This window comes from Gastrolobium bilobum, unplaced genomic scaffold (assembly GCF_033153095.1).
Source record: "Gastrolobium bilobum isolate Gb01-03AN ecotype WA unplaced genomic scaffold, APGP_CSIRO_Gbil_v1 utg16421, whole genome shotgun sequence".
NCBI classification, from domain to species: Eukaryota; Viridiplantae; Streptophyta; class Magnoliopsida; order Fabales; family Fabaceae; genus Gastrolobium; species Gastrolobium bilobum.
Genome location: NW_026899082.1, coordinates 43666 through 58760, shown reverse-complemented (window position 1 = coordinate 58760; position 15095 = coordinate 43666). Strand labels below are relative to the sequence as shown.

At 33.9% G+C, this 15095-nt stretch overlaps 1 protein-coding gene across 5 annotated transcripts; it reads left to right on the top strand.

Moving 5' to 3' along the window:
- The first annotated feature begins 4177 nt into the window (after positions 1–4177).
- LOC133287085 (pentatricopeptide repeat-containing protein At2g29760, chloroplastic) lies at positions 4178–13023 on the top strand. 5 transcript variants are annotated; one of them, XM_061484643.1, is made up of 5 exons: positions 4446–4530; positions 5673–5716; positions 5967–6026; positions 9894–9974; positions 10243–13023. In XM_061484643.1, the coding sequence occupies exons 3-5, from the start codon at positions 6015–6017 to the stop codon at positions 12385–12387; spliced, it is 2238 nt and encodes a 745-aa protein (XP_061340627.1). In that variant the 5' UTR covers positions 4446–4530; positions 5673–5716; positions 5967–6014; the 3' UTR covers positions 12388–13023. The 5 variants fall into 5 exon arrangements, with proteins under 5 accessions (XP_061340626.1, XP_061340628.1, XP_061340627.1 ...); XM_061484642.1 differs by lacking the exon at positions 5967–6026 and having other exon boundaries at positions 4178–4530; XM_061484644.1 differs by lacking the exon at positions 5967–6026 and having other exon boundaries at positions 4427–4530; positions 5673–5738.
- The last annotated feature ends 2072 nt before the right edge of the window (positions 13024–15095 follow it).

Below are 15095 nucleotides of genomic sequence, written 5' to 3'. Positions count from 1 at the left end.
ATGCATGTGCTAATCCAGATATGGCCACTTGCCACCAGAGGCTCCTGCAGCATCCTTACCTGAAAGGGGGTCCCCATAACACGGGGTGAGATATACGAATATATCCTGTAAACCAGGGGTCCTTGGAGCATCTCTCCACCCCACAGTTCCATATCAGTGTAATAGCAATAACAATAATAATGCAGTAAATACATATCTATGCAAAGTGCAATAACATCTCCAGGAGAAATCCCTCGAGCTCTCAAGCTGTCCTAAGGAAACTCAGATGCAAATAGTCCTACTGGCCAGCTAACTACCAAGTATGATTTACGCATCGTCATGCAACATACCAACATAGGGAAACACCATCCTATGCCACACCAAATGCATACACATACGTATAACAAAGCATTACACTATTTTATTGCATTTATATACACAATCACAACCTCTACCCTTTCAGGGCTTGGTGGAACAGTCAAGGGAATTACACCCAAGGTCCGAAGGCTTACCTCAATGCTTCAGTCGACCTTTGTTCTTCACCAACAGTTTCAGCAGCCAATTACAATAATCACTCTTTTCAAATAAAACCTACACAAGGTTTAATGCAATTAACACATATTGCATCCAATAACATCTCATAGCTATCAACCAAACTATCCAATTCATACCAAACCTAAGCATGAATTTACCTATTCCAATGAGCTAATCAAGCTCCATAGCTTGCACCAACGGTTGGTCACTCAATGTTGGTCCAATTGCCTCAATCCTAGACAACACCAAGGCATAATCAACAACCAACCATCTATCACCAATGCAAGAAAACTCATAACCAAGTGCCATATTCTTGCAATTTTCCAAATATACTCATTTAACTATCTAAGCTCATTTTCACCGATTAAATGTCATTCCTAGCATTTTTCATAACATGCACTAAGTCTCATTCTTCCTAGAACATAGCTAATTCAACTACATTTCATCAAAATCCCAATTTACTATTCATAAACCCTAACTTATGCAATTTCAAGGAATTATGAGGTTCAAGGGGTAGAATCTTACCACCAATGGTTGCCCAACCAAGCAAGGAGCGTTCCTCAAGCTCCCATGGAGGTAGAAATTCCCAAAATCCCAAAATCTCACAAAGGGCCGAATATTTGAGAGGCAATATCTCTCTCCACAATGCTCCCCACTCAAAACTAAGCTTAGATTATGAAAGAGGGAAAGATTTAGAGTGGTTTAGTCTTTTGAATCACTCTAATCGGTGGAGGATTGCTCTTCCTCCCTTCCTTCTCCTTCCCTCTTCTCTTTCTTTTCCTTTCTTCCCTTCCTTCTCTCTGGCTGTCGACGGGAATGGGTGGGAAATGGGTTCTCTTTTTTTGTGTCTTAGTCACTTAACATAGGTTAAGTGACTTTAAGCGGGTATTGGTTCGTCTATCTATCTATTCAACTCCATTAATTACCAAACTTTACCCAAAAGTCTGGAATATTATTCTAGGAATATTTATATTTATATTTTTATATTTTGGGCACTTTCGCCAGTACCCATTTATACCCCTTAATTTTCACTGAGTACACTTTTTAACTTCAAAGTGACTCAGATTCATTTAATTAAGCCTTATACTTAATTTTACTCACTAAAACATGCTTAATTATTTAATTACATGTAATTCGCTAATTAATTAGGTTAGGGCTATTATACTTATATATAATTTTATTTATAAATAATAAAAATTTATACCCTTAAATAATTATATCTATTTTGAGTATATGAATTTATTAAATATTTTGGGGTTTTGTTTTTATCCATGGATAATTTTTGTTGGATCAAACACTTACCACTAAGTCAAAAGTTATCAAGAATACAACTCTTTCTGTTTAGAGGTGAACAACAAGGGTGTTGGTAGTTGTATGTACGGAGCAAGTGAAAGAGATGACTGGCAATGATGGGTCCAGAACCTCTAGCCAAAGTCAATCGGAATAATCGATGGTAAACAACAAAGGGATGTGTGTGTGAATTCTGAGAATAGTGAGAGCTCTAAGACTAAAATGAGTTATGAAGGTGATAAGTCTGAAGTGTCTTCCCTAGGGGGGTACTATTCATGTATTTATATTGGCCTTGGAAAGCAATTATAGAGATGGTCATGCCCCAATAGTGGTTTTCCCATATGAGATCGTGGGTGTCAGAGAATAGAGGGAAGATTGTGGGTGCAAATCCATGATCTGAGTTGATAGGCTTAAGCCCAAGTTGAATAAGTCTATCGTGGATGCAGGCCCACTGGCTTAAGCCCTAACTCGAGAGGGCTTCCCCAGGTGGGAAGTCTGTCTTGGGCTTAAGCCCAATAAAAGGATCCAGAATCATATTCGCAACACTTTCTATTTATCCTTATTAGCCCAAGCATCATAGTTTGATTTGAGTCTGATTCCACATTGAAACTTGCCAAACCAAGATATTAACTTAACCATTTATTTTGATATTTTACTTATAATTTTTTATTTTTTATTAGGGAAAAATGTTTCTGCAGTTAATGCAGATAAATTATCTGCATTTTTTCAAAACGACGTCGTTTTGGCATTGAAATCTTAAAAAATTATAAATATAAAGACTATTATAACTCTGAAATAAATTAAAATTACAAAAACACCATGATTTTCGCCCTAAAACGATGTCGTATTTGACGTACTGCAGATAACTTATCTGCAGTAACTGCAGAAATAGGAAACCCTTTTTATTAATTATATTTTTGACATTTTACATAATAAGGGCATTTTTGATAATTTGACGGTTAAATGATACGAGGGATATAAGTCATAAATGATGTAATTACATGGATGTAAGTGAAGTTTTTCCTATTAAAATTTAAAGGGATAAGATATTATCCCTACCTTTTTTGTGTCTACTTTACATACCATTCTCCAACATCGTTATATCATAATCTCAAAAGTAGAGAGAAGTGATAAAGGTTGGTTGAGATTATGATCTAATGATGTCGGAGAGTGGTAGATAAGTACGTATGAAAATGAAAAGTAGGTAGATATTTTCAAAAAAAAAAAGGTAGAATAACGTATCTCAATTTAAAAATATAAATATTACTTCAAAAAAAAAAAAAATTATAAAGTTAAAACACTAAAGGTTTTTAAAAAATATTAATATAATTTTCGGAAATTAACTAGTTAAAAGCAATATTTCAAACATTAATTTATATTAAAATATTTAATGTTGATAAATTAATAATTAAAGACAAAAAAATAAAGTATTATGCACAAGAAAAACATAATTTCTTTAGGTTTACAATTTTTTATAAAAAATTTAATTAATCTAATTCCAACACTACCAGTATATAAGGTGGCTTTCCTAACAATAATTTATTATATTCCCGATATTTGTATATAAAATTTTTGTTCATAATATCAACCCTATGTTTCATAACAATACATTTATGAATGTAATTCTTTCGTTATATGAAACGATTTCAAACAATTTTTGTGTTAATAAATCACTAATTTCAAAAGCTCAAAAGCAATTTAAGGTTTCAATGTATCGATTGAAAATAATTTGAGAAATTTTCTAAACTTTCATGTAATAAAACCCAGAAATTCAGATTAATTTTCTTGAAATATTGAATAAAAACATGCATATGATATATGGTAGAAAACTCACATCAAGTAGAACAAAAATTCCAAGGTTTACAAGATCAATTGCAAAATTTTCCAAACTAAAATTTATCATGAATTTAATTTATTGAGGAAATTATATTATGTTTTACTTTTTTTTATTAATATCATTGCATTTCTTTGTTATTTTTTATTGACTCTTGTAATTTTAAATATTTGTTAAAAATTAATATGGTTTTCTATACAAAAAAAAATTCACATGATTTTTTAAAATCTTATAAATCCATATTGTCCTATCAAATCTTATAAATTCTTTCAAAATCTAATCTTATGAAATCTTGATCGTAAAAAAGTCTTTAAAATTCCTCCAATTCTAAATAATCTTTTAAAATTTATAAAAAAATTTATTTCAAAAAATCTTTTAAAATCTTAACGCAGTACACCGTGAGTTTCTAACCGTACGAAAAATTTAATACATCTCAGGGCCACCACTTACCAGTTATTGAGTGGTCTCTTTTTCATAAACAAAAAATTTTCTTCTATTTCTATCTTCTTTTTTTATCCCCCCCGCCCTCCTCTCTTTTTTTTTTTTTCTTCTTCTTCTATTTTGGAGAAGAAAGCCACCAAAAAACTTCTCCTCACCGTAATGCATTTGGATGGAAAAACAAAAAAAAAACATCCACAATAAGTATACAAGGAAGTGATTATAAGCGAAATTATTAGGGATTTTTTATCCAAACCTATAGTTGAAGGGACATCGATTACATTTGCTCGTTCAGTTTTCGCTAAAACCGTTGTCTAACATGGAAGTGACGACTATTCTTCATCTTCCATTGCAACCTTCATTCTCCGTTGATTTCTCTGTAAAGTTCTCTTGCTTAACCTCAAACTCCACACCTCTTTTCAAGTGTTATGCTCATTCAACTCCATCGCTGTTAGGTAACTTTCTGGATGCTGTGAATAATGTGTAAAACTTGAAGTAAATGGGATTCTTGGTTTTGTGTTGCAGCTTTTTTATTCATTCATTTATTTATTTTACCAAGTGAAATAAACTGTATTAAGTTCTGCGTGTTTTTCTTATTTGATATTTTTTTTTCATGTTTAAACTGTTACACTTCTATTCATCCAGGAGGAAATGCAGAGAATTGTGTTTTTGTTTAATTATTTTCAAGATTAAATGGAAAATTCTGTTTTGCTTTGTGTAAGTGTTGAATTAGGTCTTGCTTAATTAGGTTTTTATTAAATTTTAAATGTTTAATCTTTGAAGTTCTCTTCTTTTGCAGCTGTTTTATGTTAAGAACCTTGGGATACACCACCCCAAAAACTAGCTCAAGAGGTGGGAGTGCTCAAGGCCTTATAAAGGCCATATTAGTTGCCCATCCAATCAATGTGGGACTATATATCTCAACACGCCCCCTCACGCAAGAGCCCTTTAGGCTAGAAGCGTGGAAATTGCACAGGCCCATTTTTGGTTTACCTTTTTGTGCTTTTTTTTTTATTTATTTTAATTCCACTTTTTAAAGCGGGGGACAGTGAGGCTCTGATACCATATTAAGAACCTTAAGGTCAAAAACGCCACAAGAGAAAGTGGGGGGCGGCGAGGCTCTGATACCATGTTAAGAACCTTGGGATACACCACCCCAAAAGCTAGCTCAAGGGGTGGAAGTGCCCAAGGCCTTATAAAGGTCATATTAGTTGCCCATCCAATCAATGTGAGACTATATATCTCAACATTTTACTTCACCAAGTCAAATAAACTTTGTTGGGTTAATGGGCCCTCGTTATTTTCTTATTGATTTTGTTCTTCTTTTCTTCTTAGCATTGTGAAGGGATACAATGTTATTTCCTATGTCATCTTCTATGTTCCAAACGGTTCATTTTAGTCCTTTTTTCCTATATTTATTTATTTCTTCCCTTTTATTTGTTTTCCTTTTCCGTCAATCTTTTCGTGTATTTTATCTGAGTTCATGGACAGCCAATCCCAAAATCCCAACTAATTTGGGATAAAGATGATGATGATGTTCTTATTTTTCTTTCTTTTTGTTTTTCATGTCTTAATTGTTACACTTGTATTTTTCCAGGACAAATTGCAGGGAATTGTGCTGAGGCTGCAAAGAATGAGAATGTAATTTCCCTTACTCAGCATGGTTTGTTAATGAGCTCTTACTTTTACTTACTTTCCAATGTTTGGCTAAAGGGAATGATTGGAGTGCTCCTATTTGTGTGTTTGTATGAAGTTGAGCCTAGAATCTTGGTCTCCATTATTGCATGTTGTTAGAGTGTAATATAAGTATTTCATTTTTTCCATGTTATCTATATCTAGTTAAATGACATTAATGCATCTGGTATGCATTTACTTATGGATTCTATGGAAGGGTTGGAGCTCAGCTAATAACAAATAGACATGGTTCAAATTGTATACCATGAGAAGTGAGGTGAGTAATATCAGTTCATCGAATGTTTGATTTTCACAAGTACTCTCTAGCTTCTGGTATTTTATAATTACATTTTCTTTTTTACATTATCTTTTAGCTGATCTCCAACTATCATGTGCTCTTTCCTTGAATAGTCTCAGGCTCTCAGCCATAAATATCAGACTAATTATGATTACATATGTGTTGACTAGATCAGAGAGTAAATGAAGTGCTTGAAAACTAGAACAGAAAGCTGGTAGTATCTTAGTCATCTGCTTTACCCAAACTCCAGTAAGCAAGAACCAGGATAAGGTTGGAGAAAAGCAATTTTATTTAAACGGGACCATATCAACTTGAGTTCATCGCAATGATCATATATGTTGACTGTTCAACTTGAATTAGGAATTCAATCCTTCTATAAAATATCTATTTACATTTTCATTTTATCAAAAACCTATCCAACCATTTACTCATTAGGTGCAATTTCAAGTGAACTTTATCACTTGATACATGTGAGAAAATAATTTCCAAAATGGTGTAGTATGAAGAGTGCAAATAATAAGTTCTAATAATATATGATTTATGTGCAAGTGTTTTTTTTTTTTATATAATATTTTTATTGAAATTTGGCCATGACTTAGTAGGAGTTTAATTCTTTTATATTATTGAAGTTGTGAGCAATCATGACTTTGGGTTTTAATTTATTTATAGTATTTTTTATTTTATTGGAGCGGTGGTAAGTTTGCTTTTTTGTGACTGAAAGGTCACGGATTCAAGTCTTAGAAATAGTCTCTTTGCAAAAATGTAAAGGTAAGGCTGCGTATAATCGAACCTTAACCCTTTCCACGCAAAGTCTTAGAGTCTTGTGCGCTAGGTTTTACCCTTTATTTTATATTTTATTTAAGTCATTGATTAGACCACGACTTAGGATATGCATTTTTTATATTGTTTTAGCAAGTCACAACTTATGGCTTATTTTATATGATAATATAAAAATCTTGAGTAGAAGCGGCTTTCTTGCCACCGACCCCATCTATTTTGGGATAAAGGTGGTGTTGATATTGATGAGAAGCGGCTTTCTTGCATACTAACATGAAGGTTGGTAGATGGATCTCATCTACCACACACAACACTTTGTGCAGGTTGAATTAATGACTTTTACAGAAGAATGTAGTTTGGAGGGGTAAAATAGTCTCCCAGTGTGTGAAAAAAAAATTAAAATTAAAATTATGTGAGGGTGCATATTCTAGTGGTGTAGTTAGAACATTACTTTCATTATTTGTATTGTTAGTAATCAGAATGCTATAAAAATGAAGTAAATAATGAAAAATGCTCTTACCACACCATTAGAATACGGACCCTCACAAGGTTTTTTTTTATGAATTTTTTTGAGAACACAATTTATGGCTACTTTATCCGTGCAAACTACAATCTTAACCACTTACTTAGTATGCAAATCATTAACTCTGCCTTCACAGATATGTTATGTACCCTAGGCAACATCTACATATCAGTCTTCTAGTTTGTACTTGAACAAGTTGCTCCTACTCAACATTTTATTGTGCTTGATAGTTGATAATATAAAATGTCGTGGCCTAGTACATATACATAAAAAATACATATCCTAAGTCATGGCCTAAACTAAGACTTCAATAAAATAATTTAAAAAATTAAAGCTTACATAAAGTCATGTCCCTTGGCCATAACTTCAATAAAACAATTACAAAAACTAAAACTTGCACTAAATTGTATGCCATGAGAATGACTAGTTCTTTGCACTGTTTATCCTATACCTTTTTGACAATTAATTTCTGACATGCACCAAAGTGGTAAAATCAACTTGAAAATGCACCTGACAAGTAAAAAAGTTTAGTTATTATCTAGGACCAAATGGTTAGATGTGGAAATAAAATTGAATGACAGGCCTCAATTCTTTTGATTTCTAATCTTTTTTTATTTGTTCCACATATCATAGTGGCAAAAGTTTGATCAGTTGATCTAGTTGAATCTCTTATGCAAGATACCATGCTGTAGAATATGTAGAATATTCTAGATAGTATTTATTGATGTAGTTGGTAGTTGTATATTTAGTTGGTAGTTGTATATTTATTGATGTAGTTGGTGGTTGTATATTTATTAAAGTAGTTGAGGTAGTTGGATGTACTCAATATAAAAAGGACCCATTGGGTCTCTCAATGAATCAAGAAAGTATTATTCAGATAAAACACTTCTTCCACTTCTTCTTTTCTTCATGGTATCAGAGCTGGTTATATTCCAGTCTCTTCCCCGTTCTGATTTATTTTTAAGTCATTTTCCTATTCCTTTTTTTTTCGTTTTAGCCACTGCCCAAGCCAGAATCCTCACCTAGACACCTCCAACCACGAAACCAAGGCCACCATTAGGTTCAGAACAAGATTCTGAGCCAGCCCACAGAAGACCCGTAGCAGTACTGTTCATTACTGCAGCAGTACTATTCATTACTGTAGCAGTACTGTTCATTACTGTAGCAGTACTGTTCATTACTGTAGCAATTATTGTTTCACTGTAGCCAAGATTGCTCTCATTCATTGATTTTTGCGAGCAACCCTCTTCCTGTTTTGAGGGTCAAAATCGTATTTGGAGGAACTTTTTTCTGGGTACCTGTTGTTAGAAAACCATGGACGTTGAAAATTTTGAAAATTCGTCTTTTCAGAAATTGATGTCTCAACCTGCTGAGGCAACTAGTCATGTTGCTCAAAAAGGTATGGCATTCCATGTTGAACGTAGTAATCGTTGGATCCTTGATTCAGGGGCCTCTGATCACATGACAGGTAATGCAACCTTATTTTTCTCCTATACCCCTTACTATCACCCGTCACGAATAAGAACAGCTGATGGGAATTTCTCCACTATTGCGGGAAAGGGATCCATTAAACTTTCTGAGCATATTATTTTGAACTCAGTACTCCATGTTCCCTCTCTTACTTGTAATCTCATCTCTATTAGCAAACTTACTGCTGAGTTGCATTGTGTTGCAAAGTTCTCTGCAAATGCTTGTATCTTTCAAGAACAGGACTCGGGGATGATGATACCATGTAAAGTGGGGGACAGTGAGGCCCAATTTTTGTATCTCTGCAAAGTTCTCTGCCCAATTTTTGGTTTACCTTTTTGTGCTTTTTATTTTAATTCCACTTTAAAGTGGGGGACAGTGAGGCTCTGATACCATGTAAAAAACCTTGGGATACACCACCCCAAAAGCTAGCTCAAAGGGTGGGAGTGCAAGGCCTTATAAAGGCCATATTAGTTGTCCATCCAATCAATGTGGGACTATATATCTCAACCCACAGCCTTTTATTATTTTTGCAAACAAATTTTCTATCTAAATGAAAAATTGTGGTGAATATTTGGTGCAGGGTCCCTTTAGAAATAATATATTTTAATGAAAGCTATAAGAGTGGAGAAAAAGGCTGTTTTGAGAAGAAAAGTTTCTTGTGAAAGAGGAGATAATTTTATTCTCTTTCTGGAACTTTCTTTGGCAGGCTCTCTTGTAATTTTTTTTCTATATTTAATATTTATTTTTTTTTGTAAATACTATATTTAATATTTAGTTGTGTACTGTTTCTGGAAATTTCTTTTGATAAAAAGGATGTCTTCTTTGAAACCCTTCATTGGAATCATTTTATTGATATAGAGTGGAATCTGATTTTGTGATAACTGAATGTGAGGTTTTACAAGTTCAATGACTGATTTTATTTATATGAATTGCTGTCCTTATTTTAGCTTAATATGTTCCTTGGGGGAAGATATGTTGAGCCCATTTTGGTAGTTTCTGACTTCCTGTACACTTATTTGTTGAATGGATTGAGCGTTTGAGTCTCAATTGGTGATGAATCCCACTTTTCTTTGCAGGCCTCTGGAAAATTACTTCATTTGACTAGGTGGGATGCACAGCAGGCTGCTTTGCCAGCTGGTAATGTTATTCTACCTAAGGTATTAATTTGTAATGATTTATGTATAAAAAAGAAAAAGAAAAATCCTATTCTGACATTTTAGTGTATGCTATCACTTTTAGTATATTTAATGGATCCTTTCTTGAAGAACATAGAAAGTAATCTTATAGTTTGAACTAAGAGACAGGCTGCTCTAGCATGCCAAACATACTTTTGCCAGGCTTTTGTATACCTTTTGTAAGTTATGATTTTGTTCTTGATTTAATGTCCTCATTCCTGCATAGTTCTGTCTTTTTTGATGCAAACAGGCAAAAGGAGAGAGGTCAACTAATTTCTTGGAATTCATTGACCAATGTACAAACATAATGCAGCTAAAGCAAATACATGCTCACATGCTCCGCACATCCCCCTTTTGTGACCCATATATTGCCAGCAAATTACTGACAGCCTATGCTCTCACATCATTCTCGTGCCTCAGATATGCTCAAAATGTGTTTGATCAAATCCTGCAGCCAAATCTATATTGTTGGAACATCCTTATTCGTGCTTATGCCTCCAGCTCAGAACCAACGCATAGTTTCTTGATCTTTTTGCATATGCTATATTCCTGTTCAGAGTTTCCAAACAAATTCACTTTCCCTTTTCTCTTCAAGGCAGCCTCACAGCTCAAAACTTTGCATCTTGGAAGTGTTTTACATGGAATGGTTATTAAGGCATCCTTGGCTTCAGACTTGTTCATACTTAATTCACTAATACATTTCTATGGTTCAAGTGGGGCTTCGGATTTGGCCCATAGAGTTTTCACCAACATTCCAGGAAAAGACATTGTTTCTTGGAATGCTATGATAAATGCCTTTGCACAAGGGGGCTTGCCAGAGAAGGCATTGCTTTTGTTTGAGGAAATGGTGATGAAAGATGTGAAACCAAATGTTATCACCATGATTGGTGTTCTTTCAGCTTGTGGCAAAAAGTTAGATTTGGAATTTGGAAGGTGGATCTGTTCATATATTGAAAGGAATGAGATTCCTGTGGACTTGACTTTGAATAATGCAATGCTTGACATGTATGTCAAATGTGGGAGCATTCATGATGCAAAAAATTTGTTTAATAGTATGCCAGAGAAAGATATTGTCTCTTGGACAACAATGCTTGATGGTCATGCCAAATCAGGAAATTTTGATGAGGCTCACCTTATCTTTGATGCAATGCCTCATAAAGAGGCCGCTGCTTGGAATGCCCTGATTTCTGCATATGAACAGAATGATAAACCTAGGGAGGCTTTGTCTCTCTTCCATGAAATGCAGCTCAGTAAAAATGCAAAACCAGATGAAGTTACTCTTGTTTGTGCGTTGTGTGCTTGTGCCCAGTTGGGGGCAATAGATTTTGGTAGTTGGATTCATGCATACATAAAGAAGCATGATATTAATCTAAACTGTCATGTAACAACCTCTCTCATTGACATGTACGCTAAATGTGGAGATCTAGAGAAGGCAAAGGAGTTATTTTGCTCAGTAGAAAGGAAAGATGTGTATGTTTGGAGTGCCATGATTGCTGCCCTGGCAATGTATGGTCAAGGGATAGCGGCCTTCGATTTGTTCTCAAGCATGTTAGAAGCTAATATCAAGCCAAATGTTGTGACATTTACCAACATATTATGCGCTTGTAGCCACACAGGACTGGTCAATGAGGGAAAGCATCTTTTCGAACAAATGGAACCATTATATGGCATTGTGCCTCAAATACATCACTATGCTTGCATGGTTGACATATTTGGCCGTGCAGGTCTTCTGGAAAAAGCTGCATCATTTATAGAGGAGATGCCAATACCACCAACTGCCTCTGTGTGGGGAGCTCTGCTTGGGGCATGTAGCCTTCATGGCAATGTTGAGCTTGCTGAACATGCTTGTCATAATCTGCTTGAGTTGGAACCGCAGAATCATGGAGCTTTTGTCCTTTTATCTAACATATATGCTAAAGCAGGGAAGTGGGAGAAAGTTTCCAATCTAAGGAAGCTTATGAGAGATTCTAGTATAAAGAAAGAACCCGGGTGTTGCTCAATCGGGGTTAATGGTGTTGTTTATGAGTTTCTGGTGGGTGATAACTCCCACCCTTTTTCTCAAAAGATATACACCGAGCTGGATGAGATTTTAGAAAAATTGAAGTCCATTGGTTACAAGCCAGACGTGTCTGAAATCTTGCAACTTGTTGAAGAAGATAACTTAATGGAACGGTCCTTGAAACTTCATAGCGAAAAGTTGGCAATAGCTTTTGGTCTTATTAGCACTGCTTCGTCTCAACCAATTCGGATAGTGAAGAATCTTCGTATTTGTGGGGACTGTCATACAGTTGCTAAACTCGTTTCTCAACTTTATGATAGAGAGATATTATTGAGGGATCGCTATCGCTTCCATCATTTTAGAGGAGGGAAATGCTCATGCATGGATGATTGGTGAATGCTGCAATAATTTGTAATGTTTAGATGGGTGAGAATGGAGGAAAAGGGTGGGGAAGAAGACACTTTCATTTCCCAACCGGGATAATTTTATTGGTTCTGGGGTCCTGGGAAGAAAGCTCAATAGATCAACTAGTAAGTTTGAACTAATGTTGCTTATGCTCTTTATCTCTTTTTAAGTTACAACTTGAAGTTGATGGTTGAAGATGTGAGAAATCACTGGTTCTGTGCGGAACAACTGCTAAGGTGGTCTAGACTCAGGTGAAGGGTAAATTATGTTCTATCTCCTTTTTATTAAGGATATTCCTGATGTGGCTATTGGAATGAATGCATTTAGAAGTCAAACATGCAGCAAACGACTAAAATGTGATTGGTTTAACATGAGGAAAACCTAGGGCAAATGGATTCAAATACTAGTTTTGACTGTTTCAGAGCACTCTTTAGAGCCCCATCTACTTCTTCTGTCATCTGATGAATAAGACAATATGTATTTAAGCTAGCCATGGTTATACATTTTAGTATTTTCGTCTTTTTCTTGTTGGCCCCCCCACCTTAGCTTTCGGTTTCTAATCCGAATTGTCATTGCCATCCAATTGAATAGCATTCCAGTTGTCAATGGCTTCTTGTGCATTTTGTATCGTGCTAGAGCCTAGGGCTGCGAGATTCTTGATCCTTGTGTCGATGATTTGCTCTGCACCCTTAGCTGTTTTTTTTTTTTTTTAAAGTAAAAAAGAGAAAATGCATGTTATTTTATGATGTAAGTGTCAGTTATGGTGTTCTTTCTTTGCCTAGAAGAAGAAAAAATAACTGAAAATCATATACTGATGTTTAGGGTGTAGCCAACTTGTAAGCTTTTAAGATGACCCAAGAAAACGTTTGCGTATCTTGAATTTAAAAAGTTAGACTGTTATTGGAATGAAGATTGGTTGTATACTATATGTCCTTCAATAATTTGTAATAGTCATAAAAGTAATGAATTCTATTTTCTGATTCATGTTGAAGTGGCAAAAAATTTGAATCAACAAACACTAATAAGTCTAGGCCTAGCGGCCTTCCCTTGCTTAAAAAAAAATTGTATCGTAAAGGTATTTCATCTCAGTTAATACACTCTTTTATTTGTAATATTAACATTGTTTTTCTCAACTAATCATTGATATCTGAGCAACTTATATACTCGAAATCAGTATGCTCCCCAAACGTAATCACACCTACTACACGTCAAGTTTTATTGATTGTAAAATATAAACCAGATCAAATGTCTCCTTCAAAACCAGTTACCGCACAAAGAACGCAAATAGAGTCATATAAACGTAAAGGAAAAGCAAATAGCCAATCATAATTGGTAGGAACTGTACATTTACCTGCTGTGCTGGTTTCTTTTATTATTATTATTATTTTTTTTTTTTTAGTAAACCTCTTTTATATCCTTCTTAGATACTATTTTCATATTTTACTCATTCAAAAGATGTTGTTTATATTAATTTTGTTCATTAATAATTCAAAATGTCATTAATTCAATCCTTCAATTATATTTTTAGTCTTATACAGAATAATTTTAAATATTATTTTTCACAATCTATTTTTTTAAAACAAATCAGCCGGTATTTCAGTTGCCAATGGATTCCGACTAATCTAAATTTGAGTTGGGTAGCACCACAAGGATAATGAAGTTTTTTCTACCAAATTTTAACATGTAGTTAAATATCTTTGTATATTCTATTTTAAATAACGACACAGTGTTATTTTTTTACAAAATGAACAATTGAACATTGCAAAAATATAAGTTAACCTATATATCCTTACAGTTTCACTGACTTTTACATAAATAAATAGTTTAACAAATTATAATTGGATACTTCTACTTACATTTTTAAATAAGTCTTTACTGAAACTTGAGATTTCCTTTAACATTTATAAGAAATGTTTTTGAGTCAGCTTAGGCATTTATTTAAGTTATTTTTTTTTGCTATTATACGATCGTTCTTGATAATTGTTTCAGTGATTTATCGTACAATACATGTTTTTGAGAAGGAACAATTGGACAAATTAGAATCCAAACTTAACATTAACATTAACATTTACATTGATGTTCGTTGGTTACTGATCAGATTTGTAAATATGTAGAATTTACAGAATACATTTCTTTTAATCAAATTCGAATTAACTTTCCTCCTGGGTACGGTAACCTAGACATTATACTCATAATTATTACTTTGAGCACCAACACCTTGCAGTGAGGGGGCGTTTGATAGAGAAGAAATTTTTTTTAATAAGGTAAATATAAGTAGTGGAAAAATGCTTGTAAACTAAAATTAGCGGGGAAATTTAAAAAAAATTATTTGGTAGACCAAAATATTACCAGAAAAATTGATTTAAATTTTTGAATTCTATGTTTGGTTGAAGGTAAAATATAGATGGAAAAATGGATTGAAATTACAAAATTAACCTTTTTTATTTTTTGAATCGGATCGATCTTGTCGAAAATACAGTTTGTAAAAGCCAGCTTAATTGCTTGGTTCCTTTCAGTGTCTTCAATCCAATTATCACATGGCTATTACTTTTACCATAACCACCTGTTACGCTCTCGGTTTCTTCTGGAGAGAGCTCAGTTACCTTACACAAGAAAAGCAACACATCAGGATTTGATATGAACAATAATATGTAGAGAGCAAAGTAAACAACAATCTCATCCCAATTTTAACTTGTGAA

Bases quoted from the DNA above. Each gene is read 5' to 3' on its own strand.
- LOC133287085 (XM_061484642.1), top strand. From the start codon at position 4,395: ATGGAAGTGACGACTATTCTTCATCTTCCATTGCAACCTTCATTCTCC. The intron at 4,531-5,672 runs GTAACTTTCTGG...GTATTTTTCCAG, and splicing joins TTCAACTCCATCGCTGTTAG to GACAAATTGCAGGGAATTGT. The intron at 9,975-10,242 runs GTATTAATTTGT...TGATGCAAACAG, and splicing joins GTAATGTTATTCTACCTAAG to GCAAAAGGAGAGAGGTCAAC.